Source organism: Manis javanica, chromosome 2 (genome assembly GCF_040802235.1).
Source record: "Manis javanica isolate MJ-LG chromosome 2, MJ_LKY, whole genome shotgun sequence".
NCBI lineage: Eukaryota > Metazoa > Chordata > Mammalia > Pholidota > Manidae > Manis > Manis javanica.
The window spans coordinates 145,654,895-145,672,511 of record NC_133157.1 but is presented as its reverse complement, the minus strand read 5'-3'; the positions used below and the strand labels follow the sequence as shown (position 1 = coordinate 145,672,511).

Genomic DNA, 17,617 nt, shown 5'->3' with positions numbered 1-17,617 from the left:
TAAAGTAAATAAAGACTATTTTTACAAAGATGATATAGGAGACTGTCGCCTAGTTTCAGAGCAAAAGGGGATAAACACGTTGATGATAATTCATAGCTCGTATGGTAAAGACATACAAGAAAAATCTTTAAAGCACTAAGGTAGGCCCAAAGAAAGAGACACCTAATCATCTGGGGAGGAAAGACAGCCATACTAAGGGAGTACTTTACATAGCAGTCTGAATCCTTTACCTCCCCCCTCCACATGTGTCCCCTTTTTCTGTTATCATTGATATACACTCTTCTGAAGGTTTCACATGAAAAACAATGTGGTTACTACATTCACCCATATTATCAAGTTCCCCCCAATACCGCATTGAAGTCACTGTCCATCAGTGTAGTAAGATGCCACTGAGTTACTAGTCTTCTCTGTGCTGTGCTGTTTCCCGTGACTCCACACACACCATATGTGCTAATCAATCCCTTTCTCCCTTGCTCTCCACTCCTACCCACCCCTCCCCTTTGGTAACTACTAGTTCTTTCTTGGAGTCTGTGAGCCTGCTGCTGTTTTGTTCCTTCAGTTTTGCTTCATTGTTACACTCCACAAATGAGTGAAATCATTTGGAACTTGTCTTTCTCCACCTGGCTTATTTCACTGAGAATAATTCCCTCTGGCTCCATCCATGTTGTTGCAAATGGTTAGGATTTGTCCTCTTCTTATGGCTGAGAAGAAGCCGCATTGTGTATAAGTACGGCATCTTCTTTATCCATCCACCTACTGATGGACACTTATGTTGCTTCTGTATCTTGCCTATTGTAAACAGTGTTGCGAAAAACATAGGGGTGCATATGTCTTTTTGAATCCAAAAACCCGTTTTCTTTGGGTAAATTCCTAGGAGTGGAATCCCTGGGTCAAATGATATTTCTATTTTTTGTTTTTTGAGGAACCTCCATATTGCATTCCACAATGGTTGAACAAATGTACATTTCCACCAGCAGTGTAGGAGGGTTCCCCTTTCTCCGCATCCTCCAGCATTTGTTGTTCCTTGTCTTTTCGATGTGGGCCATCCTAACTGGCATAAGGTGATATCTCATTGTGGTTTTAATTTGCACTTCCCTGATAATTAGCAGTGTGTAGCATCTTTTCATGTGCCTATTGGCCATCTAAATTTCTTCTTTGGAGAAGGGTCTGTTCAGATCCTCTGCCCATTTTTTAATCAGGTTATTTAAGTAATTTGAAAGGGAAGCACTGGCTGTCTTTTCTTAAGATAATCTTTTTGGTAAGATAGTTGCTTCACAAAAATTCTTTAAGGGCTATCATTGTACACCAAGCCAAACTAACTTGGGAAATGAGAAATGAGGGAGTTCATTCTCTAAATACTAAAATTCTGATTTTTAGCAACTGTTACACTGATTTTGAAATATAAAAATTTTTGATATCTAAAAATTCAGTGGCAATTAAATTTCTTTCTTCCTTTTCAGTAGCCATATTTCATATTGAGACCTTATTATACATTATACATTATCTCTTAGAAGTGTTTTTTATATACCTTCTCACATGAGTGGATCAAGAAATTTAAAGATGGCTAAACTAGAGGATGCAAGAAATGTAGGCATATCAGTAGGCCACACAGGTATTTTTAAAAAAAGAGAGTATTTTTTAAACTATTACACTACAACCTGCATATCCAACTGATCAATTCATAACACTCTCTCTGATGAGAAAGACATCCAATCCCTGAATTTCCATCACAACTCTGTACTTCCTGAATTTCAGAACAAATGGAAGAAATTTACAAATACTTGGATCATAACCCTACAAATGATTCAGCTATATTGCATTAAAGACACATCACTGCATTCTACCATCAGCTTTTCACATTTATCCCCTCAGGGTCATGATTTGTTCCTCTGACTAATGATCACTTTATTTCCATCAGTCAGCATGTTCACTTTCAAGTATGTGCATTTTTCTGTGTTAGTTATACTCATGTGAAACATAGTTTTACTTTTGAAATCCTAACTGCATGTTTTGTTAAACCTATATAGTCCTATGTTTTTCTTCAGCATTTACACTGGATTCATATTTCTATCTTATTGCTGTCCTAAACACTCAAATAGCACAAAGCACCAAATCCTAATGTAATAATTTTCATAGCAAAGCATGATGATTCAGCTTAGCACTATATCTGCCATGAATATATAGTTGGCTTTCTTGTTAATGTATCATTGATTACATATCCCTTTTGCTTTTTAGGTTCTCATGAAAAATATCACATCGAGGTAAAATTTACATATTTTTATCTTGATTTAATAACCACAGATTGTATGAAATGTAAGTTATTTATTATTCACCTTGTTTCAAAACCCATTCAGCCTGCCACGGAAGCAAAAGACTCTGTCAGCCATAAAAGAGTAGCAGAGAAGGCAACACAAACATCCAGAGCAGGTAAAGTTTGTAATACATGTTTAACTCTGAAAAGAAGTACACTAAAATATTTGAAATGCTCACAGTGTTCTTATTCCTCATTGTTTCTTTTTTTTTAAGTTTAATTGAAGGGCTGTACATAAATATGGCAGATGTTATTGTTGGTATCCATGTTTCAAAAAAAAGGCTTATAACCATTTGAAAAGGAAATTTTTTTTTTGAGAGGGCATCTCTCATATTTATTGATCAAATAGTTGTTAACAACAATAAAATTCTGTATAGGGGGGTCAATGCTCAATGCACAATCATTAATCCATCTCAAGCCTAATTCTCATCAGTCTCCAATCTTCTGAAGCATAACGAACCAGTTTTTATATGGTGAACGAATTCTTACATAGTGAATAAATTCTTACATGGTGAACAGTACAAGGGCATTCATCACAGAAACTTTCGGTTTTGATCACGCATTATGAACTATAAACAATCAGATCAAATATGAATATTCGTTTGATTTTTATACTAGATTTATATGTGGATCCCACATTTCTCCCTTTATTATTATTATTATTATTATTATTATTATTATTATTTTTAATAAAATGCTGAAGTGGTAGGTAGATGCAAGATAAAGGTAGAAAACATAGTTTAGTGCTGTAAGAGGGCAAATGTAGATGATCAGGTCTGTGCCTATGGACTAAGTATTAATCCAAGCTAGACAAGGGCAGCAAAACATCCACGGATGCAGAAGATTTCTCTCAAAACAGGGGGGGGGGGGTGAGGTTCTGAGCCTCACCTCTGTTGATCCCCAATTTCTCACCTGATGGCACCCCTGCGACTGTGCCTGTCTTAGGTTGTTCCTCCCTTGAGGAATCTTACCCGTCTCTGGCTAACCAGTCATCTTCTGGGGCCATACAGGGAAATGTAAAGTTGGTAAGTAAGAGAGAAGCCATATTGTTTGAAAAGGTTAGCTTTTTACTTCTTTGCAGATTTATGCCCTGTGGCTTCTATGCCCAGCACTTGTCTCGAGGTATCTTTACCACCTGGAGGAATTATGATACTCGGTAAATTCGATATGAGGCACGAATTCTATTTAAGGGTTGTAATTAGGAAGGAAGAAGAAAAGCTATAGAGGTAGCATATGGAAGAAAACATGGGAGGATTGATTCTTTGACATATCTTGTAGAGTACCTTAAGCATGTATAGGTTTTAAACTACTACCTAACTTGCGCTCACATATTAACATAATAGGAATACGGTGACATAAACAAAGCATATCTATAATTACCATCCATCTCCAGTGAAGCCAAGAAAACCATTTTGGCACCCTAGGCATTTGTGAAAATTTGTCTATGATATGATGGATATTGTCCAACTGTACTTGAACAGTCTGAGAGAAATCAGACAAATTAAAGCAACCCATTTCTGGGATCTGTTCACATCCCATATGTTCTTTTAACCGTAGATAGTCTATAGTCATAAGATTTTGGAGTGCTACAACTTGCACCCCTCCCAACTCCTGGTTGAGTTCCAACAGTACAGATCCGGTCAAATTCGTTGTCTCACTGTATGCACATGCCAGCACATCTCCCTCCTCATTCCAATGGCAAGTCCAGGAAACGGTGGGGTGGACGCAGCCACAACCGCAGCATCGCCCGGATCCCTGTGTAGGCGTTTTGATGATCATCCCCCGGCACAAGTCCTCCAGAGAGTGCTGATGCCGAAAGCTCCTCCTCATATCGTATCTTAGTTCATTTCCTGGGTAGCCAAGATAGGCCTAGATCTTCTGCATAGAAACAAACAGACCCTTTGCCCACACTTGGACATGCCCTCTATACCACTGTGTACAAATCATTGGAGGTCAGCACACAGGAACTGCTTTTTTTTTTTTTAATTAAGAGAAAGGAATATTATCAGAAAAGAGTACCTCCATAGCTGATCATCTGACACCCTTTAAGTGATCAACATTAAGGATATTTGAAGCATGCGTTGATCTTTGATTTGCCAATAGTTTTATCCTATCAAGGAGTAATCCCCCTTTTCTTTCTTTCTTTTTTCTTTATTTTTTTAAATTTTTCTAAAAATCTTTAATCTACACTTACATGAAGAATACTATGTTTACTATGCTCTCCCCTATATCAGGTCCCCCCTAAAAACCACATTACGGTTACTGTCCATCAGCTTAGCAAAATGTTGTAGAATCACTACTTGTCCTCTCTGTGTTGTACAGCCCACGCTGCCCTTTCTCCCTACCCCCCCATGCATGCTAATCTGAATACCCCCTTTCTTCTTCCACCCCTTATCCCTCCCTGCCCACCCATCCTCCCCAGTTCCTTTCCCTTTGGTACCTGTTAGTCCATTTTTCGGTTCTGTAATTCCGCTGCTGTTTTCTTCCTTCAGTTTTTCCTTTGTTCTTATACTCCTCAGATGAGTGAAATCATTTGGTATTTCTCTTTCTCCGCTTGGCTTATTTCACTGAGCATGATAATCTCCAGCTCTATCCATGTTGCTGCAAATGGTTGGATTTTTCCAATTCTTATGGCTGAGTAGTAGTCCATTGTGTATATGTACCACATCTTCTTTATCCATTCATCTACCGATGGACATTTAGGTTGCTTCCAATTCTTGGCTATTGTAAATAGTGCTGCGATAAACATAGGGGTGCATCGGTCTTTCTCAGACTTAATTGCTGCGTTCGTAGGATAAATTCCTAGGAGTGGAATTCCTGGGTCAAATGGTAGGACCGTTTTGAGCATTTTAATGAACCTCCATACTGCTTTCCACAATGGTTGGACTAATTTATATTCCCACCAGCAGTATAGGAGGGTTCCCTTTTCTCCACAGCCTCACCAACATTTGTTGTTGTTTGTCTTTTGGATGGCAGCTATCCTTACTGGAGTGAGGTGATACCTCATTGTAGTTTTAATTTGCATTTCTCTGATAATTAGCGATGTGGAGCATCTTTTCATGTGTCTGTTGGCCATCTGTATTTCTTTTTTAGAGAACTGTCTGTTCAGTTCCTCTGCCCATTTTTTAATTGGGTTATTTGTTTTTTGTTTGTTGAGGCGTGTGAGCTCTTTATATATTCTGGACGTCAAGCCTCTATCGGATCTGTCATTTTCAAATATATTCTTCCATACTGTAGGGTTCCTTTTTGTTCTATTGATGGTGTCCTTCGCTATACAGAAGCTTTTCAGCTTAATGTAGTCCCACTTGCTCATTTTTGCTGTTGTTTTCCTTGCCCGGGGAGATATGTTCAAGAAGAGGTCACTCATGTTTATGTCTAAGAGGTTTTTGCCTATGTTTTTTTCCAAGAGTTTAATGGTTTCATGACTTATATTCAGGTCTTTGATCCATTTTGAGTTTACCTTTGTATATGGGGTTAGACAATGGTCCAGTTTCATTCTCCTACATGTAGCTGTCCAGTTTTGCCAGCACCATCTGTCGAAGAGACTGTTATTTTGCCATTGTATGTCCATAGCTCCTTTATCAAATAATAATTGACCATATATGTTTGGGTTAATTTCTGGAGTCTCTAATCGGTTCAACTGGACTGTGGCTCTGTTCTTGTGCCAGTACCAAATTGTCTTGATTACTATGGCTTTGTAGTAGAGCTTGAAGTTGTGGAGTGAGATCCCCCCGACTTTATTCTTCATTTTCAGGATTGCTTTGACTATTCGGGGTCTTTGGTGTTTCCATATAAATTTTTGAATTATTTGTTCCTATTCATTGAAAAATGTTGCTGGTAATTTTAGAGGGATTGCATGAAATTTGTATATTTCTTTGGGCAGGATGGCCATTTTGACGATATTAATTCTTCCTAGCCATGAGCATAGGTTGAGTTTCCATTTATTAGTGTCCCCTTTAATTTCTCTTAAGAGTGACTTGTAGTTTTCAGAGTAAAAGTCTTTCACTTCTTTGGTTCGGTTTATTACTAGGTATTTTATTCTTTTTGATGCAATGGTCAATGGAATTGTTTTCCTGATTTCCCTTTCTATTGTTTCAATATTAGTGTATAGGAAAGCTACAGATTTCTGTGTGTTAATTTTGTATCCTGCAACTTTGCTGTATTCCGATATCAGTTCTAGTAGTTTTGGAGTGGAGTCTTTAGGGTTTTTTATGTACAGTATCTTATCATCTGCAAATAGTGACATTTTAACTTCTTCTTTACCAATCTGGATTCCTTGTATTTCTTTGTTTTGTCTGATTGCCGTGGCTAGGACCTCCAGTACTATGTTAAATAACAGTGGGTAGAGTGGGCATCCCTGTCTGGTTTCCGATCTCAGAGGAAATGCTTTCAGCTTCTCACTGTTCAGTATAATGCTGGCTCTGGGTTTATCATATATGGCCTTTATTATGTTGAGGTACCTGCCCTCTATTCCCATTTTGCTGAGAGTTTTTATCATGAATGGATGTTGAATTTTGTCAAATGCTTTTTCAGCATCTATGGAGATGATCATGTGGTTCTTGTCTTTCTTTTTGTTGATGTGGTGGATGATGTTGATGGATTTTCGAATGTTGTACCATCCTTGCATCCCTGGGATGAATCCCACTTCGTCATGGTGTATGATCCTTTTGATATACTGTTGAATTCTGTTTGCTAATATTTTATTGAGTATTTTTGCATCTACATTCATCAGGGATATTGGTCTGTAATTTTCTTTTTTGGTGGGGTGTTTGCCGGGTTTTGGTATTAGGGTGATGTTGGCTTCATAGAATGAGTTTGGGAGTATTCCCTCCTCTTCTATTTTTTGGAACACTTTAAGGAGAATGGGTATTAGGTCTTCTCTGTGTGTCTGATAAAATTCCGAGGTAAATCCGTCCGGCCCCAGGGTTTTGTTCTTGGGTAGTTTTTTGATTACCGTTTCAATTTCCTTGCTCATAATTGGTTTGTTTAACTTTTGTGTTTCTTCCTTGGTCAGTCTTGGGAGGTTGTATTTTTCTAGGAAGTTGTCCATTTCTTCTAGGTTTTCCAGCTTGTTGGCATATAGGTTTTCATAGTAGTCTTTAATAATTCTTTGTATTTCTGTGGAGTCTGTCGTGATTTTTCCATTCTCATTTCTGATTATGTTGATTTGTGTTGATTTTCTTTTTCTCTTAATAAGTTTGGCTGGAGGCTTACCTATTTTGTTTATTTTCTCGATGAACCAGCTCTTGGTTTCGTTGATTTTTGCTATTGTTTTATTCTTCTCAATTTTGTTTATTTCTTCTCTGATCTTTATTATGTCCCTCCTTCTGCTGACTTTAGGCCTCATTTGTTCTTATTTTTCCAGTTTCGATCATTGTGATGTTAGACTACTCATTTGGGATTGTTCTTCCTTCTTCAAGTGTGCCTGGATCGCTATATACTTTCCTCTTAAGACTGCTTTTGCTGCGTCCCACAGAAGTTGGGCCTTTGTGTTGTTGTTGTCATTTGTTTCTATATGATCCTTGATCTCTATTTTGATTTGTTCATTGATCCATTGATTATTTAGTAGCTTGTTGTTAAGCCTCCATGTGTTTGTGAGCCTTTTTGTTTTCTTTGTAGAATTTATTTCTACTTTTATACCTTTGTGGTCTGAAAAATTGGTTGGTAGAATTTCAATATTGTGGAATTTACTGAGGCTCTTTTTGTGAGCTAGTATGTGGTCTATTCTGTAGAAGGTTCAATGTGCACTTGAGAAGAATGTATATCCTATTGCTTTTGGATGTAGAGTACTATAGATGTCTATTAGGTCCACCTGTTCTAGTGTGTTGTTCAGTGCCTGTGTGTCCTTACTTATTTTCTGCCCAGTGGATCTATCCTTTGGGTTGAGTGATGTGTTGAAGTCTCCTAAAATGAATGCATTGCAGTCTATTTCCCTCTTTAGTTCTGTTAGTATTTTTTTCACATATGCTGGTGCTCCTGTATTGGGTGCATATATATTTAGAATGGTTATATCCTCTTGTTGGACTGAGCCCTTGATCATTATGTAGTGTCCTTCTTTATCTCTTGTTACTTTTTTTGTTTTGAAGTCTATTTTGTCTGATATTAGTACTGCAACCCCTGCTTTCTTCTCACTGTTGTTTGCCTGAAATATGTTTTTCCATCCCTTGACTTTTTGTCTGTGCTTGTCTTTGTGTTTAAGGTGAGTTTCTTGTAAGCAGCATATAGATGGGTCTTGCTTTTTTATCCATTCTATTACTCTGTGTCTTCTGATTGGTGCATTAAGTCCATTTACATTTATGGTGACTATTGAGAGATATGTACTTATTGCCATTGCAGGCTTTAGATTCGTGGTTACCAAAGGTTCAAGGTTAGCTTCTTTAGTATCTTACTGCCTAACTTAGCTCGCTTATTGAGCTGTCATATACACTGTCTGGAGATTGTTTTCTTCTCTCCCTTCTTATTCCTCCTCCTCCATTCTTCCTATGTTGTGTGTTTTGTTCTGTGCACTTTTTAGGAGTGCTCCCATCTAGAGCAGTCCCTGTAGGATGCCCTGTAGAGGTGATTTGTGGGAAGCAAATTCCCTCAGCTTTTGCTTGTCTGGGAATTGTTTAATCCCGCCATCATATTTAAATGATAGTCGTGCTGGATACAGTATCCTTAGTTCAAGGCCCTTCTGTTTCATTGCATTAAATAAATCATGCCATTCTCTTCTGGCCTGTAGGGTTTCTGTCGAGAAGTCTGATGTTGGCCTGATGGATTTTCTTCTATAGGTGAACTTTTTCTCTCTAGCTGCCTTTAAAACTCTTTCCTTGTCCTTGATCCTTGCCATTTTAATTATTATGTGTCTTGGTGTTGTCCTCCTTGGATCCTTTCTGTTGGGGGTTCTGTGTAATTCCATGGTCTGTTCGATTATTTCCTCTCCCAGTTTGGGGAAGTTTCCAGCAACTATTTCTTCAAAGAGACTTTCTATCCCTTTTCCTCTTTTTTCTTCTTCTGGTACCCATATAATACGAATATTATTCCTTCTGGATTGGTCACATAGTTCTCCTGGTGTTGTTTCATTCCTGGAGATCCTTTTATCTCTCTGTTTGTCAGCTTCTATACGTTCCTGTTCTCTGGTTTCTTTTCCTTCAATGGCCTCTTGCATCTTATCCATTCTGCTTATAAATCCTACCAGGGCTTGTTTCACTTCTGTGATCTCCTTCCAGACATCTGTGATCTCCCTCTGGACTTCATCCCATTGCTCTTGCATTTTTCTCTGCATCTCATCCCATTGCTCTTGCATTTTCCTCTGCATCTCTGTCAGCATGTTCATAATTTTTATTTTGAGTTCTTTTTCAGGAGGACTGGTTAGGTCTGTCTCCTTCTCAGGTGTTGTCTCTGTGATCTTTGTCTGCCTGTAGTTTTGCCTTTTCATGGTGATAGAGATAGTTTGCAGAGCTGGTACGAGTGACCGCTGGAAGAGCTTCCCTTCTTGTTGGTTTGTGGCCTTTCTCTCCTGGGTTAATAGCGACCTCTAGTGGCTTATGCTTAGCAGCTGTGCGCAGACAGGGCTTCTGCTACCTGACCGTTTGCTATGGAGTTTATTCCGCTGTTGCTGTGGGTGTGTCCTGGCTGGGGCTGCTCCTCCAAAGTGGTGGAGCCCCGTGGGAGAGGGAGCGGCCAGGAGGCTATTTATCTCCGTAAGGGGCCTCTGTGCTCCCTGTTGCCCAGGGGGTTAGAGTGCCCAGAGATCCCCAGATTCCCTGCCTCTGGTCTAAGTGTCCTGTCCTGCCCCTTTAAGTCTTCCAAAAAGCACTCTCCAAACCGAAACAACAACAGCAACAACGAAAGAGGAAAAAGAAAAAAGAAAAAAAAAAAGGAAAAAAATGCGCGATTTACTTTGTCCTCAGGCGCTGGTCCCAGGCACCCGCTCACCGTTCCTGCTCCCGTGCCTCCTTAGCACCAGGGTCCCCATCCCTGCAACGCCACAAAAACCACTCACCAAAAAAAAAGCAAAAATCGCGCGACCATCTCCATCCCCAGGCGCTGGTCCCAGGCACCCGCTCACCAGCCATGCCACCCTGCCTCACTGGCACTGGGATCCCTGTACCACTAAGGCCTCCAAAAAGCACTCGCCAAAAAGAAAAAAAAGGGAGAAATGCGCGATTTTCTTTGTCCTCAGGCGCCGGAGCCCAGCCCCCACCCACCAGTCCCGCCGCACTGCCTACCTAGTATTGGGAAAAACGCGCGATTTTCTTTGTCCCCAGGCACCAGTCTCAGTCACCCGCCCACCAGTCCCGCCACCCTGCCTCCCTGGCATCCGGGTCCCCGTCCCTTTAAGGCTTCCAAAAAGCACTCGCCAAAAAAAAATAAAGGGAAAAACACATGATATTCTTTGTCCTCACTAGCCGGTCCCAGACACCTGCTCACCGGTCCTGCTGCCCTGCCTCCCTAGCACTGTGGTCCCTGTCCCTTTAAGGCTTACAAAAAGCACTTGCCAAAAATAAAAACCTCTCCAGTTTCTTTCCACCCACAGGTATCCGGGGGTAGGGGCTCTCGGATCCCGCCGGGCCGGGGCTTTGTATCTTACCCCCTTCGCAAGGCGCTCTGTCTTCAGGTGTGGATGTGGTCTGGATTTTGTCCTGTGTCCTCTGGTCTCTATTTTAGGAAGAGTTTTCTTTGTTATATTTTCATAGATCTATGTGTTTTTGGGAGTAGATTTCCACTGCTTTACTTATGCCACCATCCTGGCTGCGCCTCTAAAATAAAACCTTTAATTCAGAAGTTTCTACTTTTATGTTTTGATACCCTGACATTCCCAGTTTAAAATCCCTGTATATCTTAGGGAATTCCCAGAGGTTAATTATTAGACTCTGAGAGTTTTCCAGTGTTTTAGAAAGCTTATTTGAATTCTATGCTTCATGTACCTAGAGTAAAACTTCTTTCTTACATCTCAATTGTTTTTATCACATCTTAACACTAATGATATTAAGCCACCCAGACGTTTCAATTAGCAGTATGTGTGTGTGTGTGAGAGAGCGAGAAGTCTTTGATTATTAAAAATGGACAGTGTAATTATACCCTAATAAATATTTGGTAGATTTTTAAAACAGTAATTCTGAAATGTTTTGGTCTTAGGACTCCTCTGCATTATTAAAAATTACTGAGAATTCCTAGGAACTTTTAGTTAAATGGGTTGTATCTATTGATAGTAACAACATTAGAAGTTAAAACTGAAAATGTTTAAATACAAATGTACATGATCATACATCACATTAGCCATTAGAGCTCTGATGTTTCACATACCATACCATTTCTCTGGAGCATTACACTGTGTGCTTGTAAAGAGAATGAGAATGGAAATGGCATGTAACATTGAAGTTTATAGCAAACATACTTGGACCTCTTGGACCCCATGAGCAGATGGATCTTGGGACTCCAGGGACTCCCAGGTGATGCTTCACAACCACCACTTTAAGCCAGGCTGGGCCTATGGATGAAACTTTTAGCAGTCCTTGTGATGGAAGGGCTTCAAAGTTTCCATCCAAATTTCTTTTCCTTTGCTCACTTGTTTAGAAAAGTTTAAATTTGATGACTTTGTCTTAAAAAGAAAGTGTTGTTATTCATTTCCTATCTCATGGCACTCTGGCCTCGACTAGCCCTCTTTTAACATGGAAACAGGTCACTCAAGGCTCTTTTCTCACATAAATTGACTGTGTTTACCCAGGTTAACAAGTGAATTCTGAAAATACTTGTGCATACTGTATGTAATTAAAGTGATGCCATTCACTGAAGCTTTTTTGAAATCTATGTCTCAAGAGCACCCAGTACCTTTTATGCATGTTTAAAATAAGTGGTTACCCATAAATTTCATTAATACGAACAAAAATCATACCTTGAAGAGTCTTAATTCCTGATAAACAAAGCTCTACAGAATATAGAATAGGTTATAGAGATTGATGAGCAAGTCAAAGTGATAGTAGAAAACATAAAAGTAGAAAAAATGATGGACCGTGGTTAATTAGGCTTGCCTTCGTGAATGGCAATATAGAGCATATAAAATGCCCATGTAAGCGGTGAGGGAGCAGTGTGTCTCAGTGGGGAGGGGAGGATGTGGGAGAGCTTCTCTGATAAACACGTTGCATAAGTTAGCCAAATTTGTATCATTTCTTACAGACTAACACGTGGAAACCTTGTTTTCCGATTTTTCAGGTTCGAACTCTCCTGGTATCACGGTCAGTGATGTGTCCAGTCAAACACCTCGGGATCTGAAAACTGAAGGTAAGTGTCCATTTGTGTCACTGTCAAGGAACAAAAATCAGTCAGCAACCACAAAATTTGGACAGATGACTCACAGAGATAAAGGAAAGATTAATATTGGAGCTGTGTTTCTGTTAGAGGATTATAAACTCTGACCTTTGTGAATCACAGCTTCCAGAAGACAGAGAAAGCACAGAAGGTAAGAAAAAAAAGCACAGGGAATTCAACCCCTGATCACCTCTGCATGGCTTCGTGTAGTTTTGATTTTTCAAAAATCATTTTGTGACAAAATCTTTGTGGCAACCTACAAGCAAACAGAATATCTTTTAGCAAAAATTGGCATTCTTTCTCTCCCAAAACAATATATAAATAACAGAGAATTAGGAGAAAGAGTAATTTCTTCTAGGCTAGTATTGAGCATATACTTAAGAGTGTGTAACAGGATTGAGTTTAGAGTTTAGGGACTGTTTGGGAAACTAGGTAGATAGGTAAAGATTGCCTACTCAGACCAAACGTAGTCTCCTAGCTTTATTTTTATAGCCCTGAATTCACAAGTATTAGTTACAGCTACATTAAGTGTAACTAAAAGAGCACCTTTCAAAGCCAAAAATTAAAATATTCCTTGTATTTTTCTATGACTTTATGTAATTTAGAGTTGGCTTTCCCAGCAGTAATGGGAATTATTGGGAATTTACTACACAGTGCCGCCTCGGATATGTACACATAGTCTGTCAACTTGTCTTACAATTTTTTAATGAATAAATAGTTCACAAGGAGTGTTGGTTATTTTGAGGAATGAATCATTTAAAACTAAAATACAGAAAACCAATTTTAATACTGCTAGGATAACAGCCTGTTATTAACCACATGTAATGTGTCTGCTGATTAACCACATGTAATGTGTATTCTAACTTTATGCACCAGTTAATTCAGTGCTCTTTATCAGTCATAGGCTCAGTATGTACTAAAATATTATATAATATTTTTCCTACCCCTATAGTTTTATCTTCTTTTTCTTTTTACCTTTAGAATTAACAATGTAGTTTAGAAAAGATTTTTAGTTATATCTGAGAGTAGTGATGACATTGAGCTGTCAGCCCAGTTATTTACCTGTACAACTGACTTGTTTGCTCTATTTCCTCGCAAGTTGGGCAGACCCAAAAAGCAGGACATTTAAAACAAAACACCTACACAAGTTCCTGCTGCATTGGAAGATGAGAGATAGAAATACTACAGATTTAAATATAAGCAACTTAGACCAGTTCATGTGGACCATTGCTCTTCTTAGCTAATACCTTTTACAAAGTAATGAGCAGAGTTAGTTTTCCAGGGACCTTAATTTTATGATGAGCCGTGGTAATTTTGTATCCTAAATATATTTCCAGAATCTTCTCAGTTCAGGCCTGTATCATCTTTATTTTACATTACTGCTTTATAATATGTCTGCTTCCATTTATTCCCTTGCTCTCCAACCATATTCATCCCTCCCGTCAGTTCTTAGAGTGACCTATCTCAGCTACAAGTAACAACCATGAAGCACCCTAAAACACATTTACGTCCAGGCATCCAAAATTACATATAAGGAAGGCTTTGGTAATCTGAGTCCTACCTAACTACCTACCATCAGCCTTTTCTACTGCCCACCCTCTTCTCTGGCATTCTGAACTGCTGGGCATGCCAGCCTAACCAATCCCTGTATTTCAGTCAGATAGTCACCCCATTATGTGCTGCTCTGCCTGTCTTGCAGTGGTCCTGCATGCTCTCCGCATTTCTGCCCTCTACCCATTTGGTTCTGGCTATCCTCACTGTTTAAGGCAGCACAGGCATTATCTCTAAAAACCCGTTCCTGATTCCTGTTGTCCACGGTCTTCTTTAAACCTTCAAGTATTTAGCTGGATCTCAATAAATAACAGTTGAGTAAAGTAACTAATGACTATTTATACAAAGATGATTTACAAGACTCTCCCCTATAGTTTCGGAGCAAAGGGGACAAACACGTAGATGATAATTTATGGCTCTTATGGTAAAGACATACAAGAGAAATGTATAAAACACTAAGGTAGGCCCAAAGAAACACCTATTCATAGGGGGAAAGACAGCCATAGTAGGGGAGGGCTTTGTACAGCAGTGTGAATCTTGTAAGAGGAAGAGGAGTTTGTCAATAATAGTGCAGCCAAACATTTCAGGTAAAGGAGGGGTGGTGTATACCCCAATAAAGTCATAGAAAGTAATAATTTTGGTTCCTGAATAATGTAGCTGAAGCCTAGCATGTTGTTAAGATCGTACACTTTTGAGGTAGAAAAGAGAGTATCTTGTGGCTTTATATGTTTCTTCTGCATTTTTAAATTTTGGTTTTTTTTCTGATTATTTTGTTTGATGTTAGATGGATGGATTTTTGAATGAGGCTTTTACATGTTTGTATGCATTTATCCTGGCAATTTCTAGTATTTCCCAAGTGTTTGTTGAAGTTGTGTATAAGTTAGAAATATTTCCTAAATAAGTATTCAGATAAAGATGAAGCTTAATTTAAACTCTCAATTGATAAAATGTTATTTTCTCTTTGTTTAAGAGTATGGCTTTTATTGAACCATTCTGTTGTAGTTCAATTTAACTGAATATATCAATTTGTCAGCAGAACAAGACGTCATAATGATGTCAAAGAAAGAACGGCCTGATGGAAGTGACTATAACCACCAACAGGTATATAAAAAATTTTAATTTCTGGTTTAATATTGTTGACTATTCTTTAATGTTGTAACATAGTTTAAATGAAATTACCTTTTCAACTAGTCCTTCAGAGTCAATAGATCACTTCATAGGAAGTCTAAAATTTTACTACTTGCAAAAATGAATGAGAAATGTCATAGAATACATCTATATATTCAGGTCTTCCTCATGCAAAAGTGTGAGGAAATGTGGATCAAACTAGGCAAATTGAGTAAAAAAAATAATTTAAAACTCATCACAAATGAGTTAAAGCAGAAGTTTGGTGATCTTTAGGAAAAAGAATTTTAGGAAATAAAATATGCCCAAATATATGCCGATCTAAGGCTCTTACTCTAGGGTAACTGAATTGGTTAGATTTCAGACTTTGAAGTCAATTTTTCAGTGTAGCTAGATTCATTATTATTCTAGTTTATGCCTTCTGAGTCGTAATTCTTCAGTTAAATTTTGAGTAAAGTTTGAGATTTGGATCCAACTTAGTTTTTTTTCAGTTGGATATCCATTAATCACAAAATTTTTCATTGTATAAACATTCAGCTTGTCCCCTATTTTCAGAGGAAATCATGATAAGTCTTTTAATTGAGTGCTAGCTGAAAGTCTCCTTTTACTTAGATTTCTGATAGTCATGAACATCTATTGCTTAAAATCTACATGTTGCAGGATAAAATTGCCATGCTAAAACCAGAAACACAAGCAATGAAAAATCAGAAAGAAAAGAAATATCTTGAGGACACTGAAATTATAAAAGAAAAAGATGATCTTCAAAAGAAAACAGTGATTAAGGAAACATCTACAAAAGTAATGTTCCAGTATGGTGGACGGCTTGACTTCCTGACATCTGAGAATACAATGCTACATTCTAAGTTGCAGAATGAAAAAGCAAGCAAAGAAAGATTGGAGACAGAAGTAGTTGTATCAGACAATTCTAGACTGTCTACTGCTACCCGTGATCATGAGCAAAGTCAGGCATCAGAAAGAGAACTAGGATTTGCTTTCCATAGTCTTAGAGCAAGAAATGAGTGGTTTCTGTCTAGTCAGGAAGAAAACATGAGCATTCTTTCTCAACAGCTTTCTAAAGCTGAACGTAAAGTCAGTAGCCTGGAAATTGAGCTGAGTCACACCAGAGATGCCCTTAGAGAAAAGACTTTGGACTTAGAAAGTGTGCAAAGAGACCTAAGCCACATACCCTGTCAAAAGAAGAACAGTGAACACAAGTATGAGAACAAACAAGATAAACTGAATAAATACATCAGAAAGCAGGAGTTCTTAGAAAACAGATTATCTCAACTACAAAGTGAAAATGAGTTGCTCCGACAGCAACTGAATACTGCTCAGAACAAAGCTAAAAATGAACTCCAAACTGAAAGGGAAAAATATCTTACCCTAGAAGGAAGGAATAAAGAATTACTCGATGATTTTAATCGTCTCAAAGAAAGAATGAAACAAGGTGAAAATGAGAAAAGAGAACTAGAAGTAAGTATCCAGGAAAATAAACATTTTTCAAAATTCCTGAAAGAAAATTCAAAGTAATATTTGATTATGGAAAAGTGTTGAGTCTATTGAATATAAAAAGGATATAGACTATAAATATCTTAAAGGCATGCTTGTAGCCAGCAAAAAAATTAATTTGGCAGGTGCTTTGTTTTGAAGAAAGACATTTGTGTTGACTATGTTCATTTATAATTTAGTCTTACACTGCTTAAATAATTTTAGTCTTTGTGTCATCACATTTTAATACCGTGATGAAGCAGATAAGTGGAAATGCTCATACTTAAAATGAACCTCTAGATTCAATCAAGTGGATCACCTTGACAGTTATTCCAGATTTCCCAGATGAGATGAAGGGCCGATGCTGTATGTCACAGTCCTTTTCCTTCAGTAGCTTTTATACATTTTCAGTTGGTGTAATTTTATTGTGATTCATGTCAATTTGAATTAAATTTGGAAACATTTTAGTCTGAAATCATGTATTATGACCTTTTCAAAGGCATCTGCTCTCCAAAACATCATATTTTAAGACAAATGTGGTGACATATAGCAAAAAAACATATTTGATTTTTCCCATTGCTATTTAAAATCTACTTCAAACTTATTTACAAATAGTTTGCTCACAATTCTCATTTCAAGGAGTAATGTAGGTTAGTACATAACAAACTTACTGGATATAATAAGTGTGTCCAGTACAAAGAGAACTGTAACTGTCTGTGATTGGAGCTCTTTTTCAGACTAATGTGCAGTGGCAGCAGGATTTGTCTATAGCAGGAATGGAGTGCATTATAGGAGCCAAGGTCAGGGAGGCAGGTAGAGGCCTGGTTACCTAGGGCCTGAGTCCCACTGACA

The 17,617-nt window shown here is 38.2% G+C and overlaps 1 protein-coding gene across 1 annotated transcript; it reads left to right on the top strand.

Annotated features, from left to right (window-relative positions):
- Window positions 1–15,189: 15,189 nt before the first annotated feature.
- LOC140845253 (ankyrin repeat domain-containing protein 26-like) lies at window positions 15,190–17,155 on the top strand. The gene is made up of 2 exons (XM_073219210.1): window positions 15,190–15,253; window positions 15,938–17,155. The coding sequence occupies exons 1-2, from the start codon at window positions 15,203–15,205 to the stop codon at window positions 16,805–16,807; spliced, it is 921 nt and encodes a 306-aa protein (XP_073075311.1). The 5' UTR covers window positions 15,190–15,202; the 3' UTR covers window positions 16,808–17,155.
- The last annotated feature ends 462 nt before the right edge of the window (window positions 17,156–17,617 follow it).

Bases quoted from the DNA above. Each gene is read 5' to 3' on its own strand.
- LOC140845253 (XM_073219210.1), top strand. From the start codon at position 15,203: ATGATGTCAAAGAAAGAACGGCCTGATGGAAGTGACTATAACCACCAA. The intron at 15,254-15,937 runs GTATATAAAAAA...TACATGTTGCAG, and splicing joins GTGACTATAACCACCAACAG to GATAAAATTGCCATGCTAAA.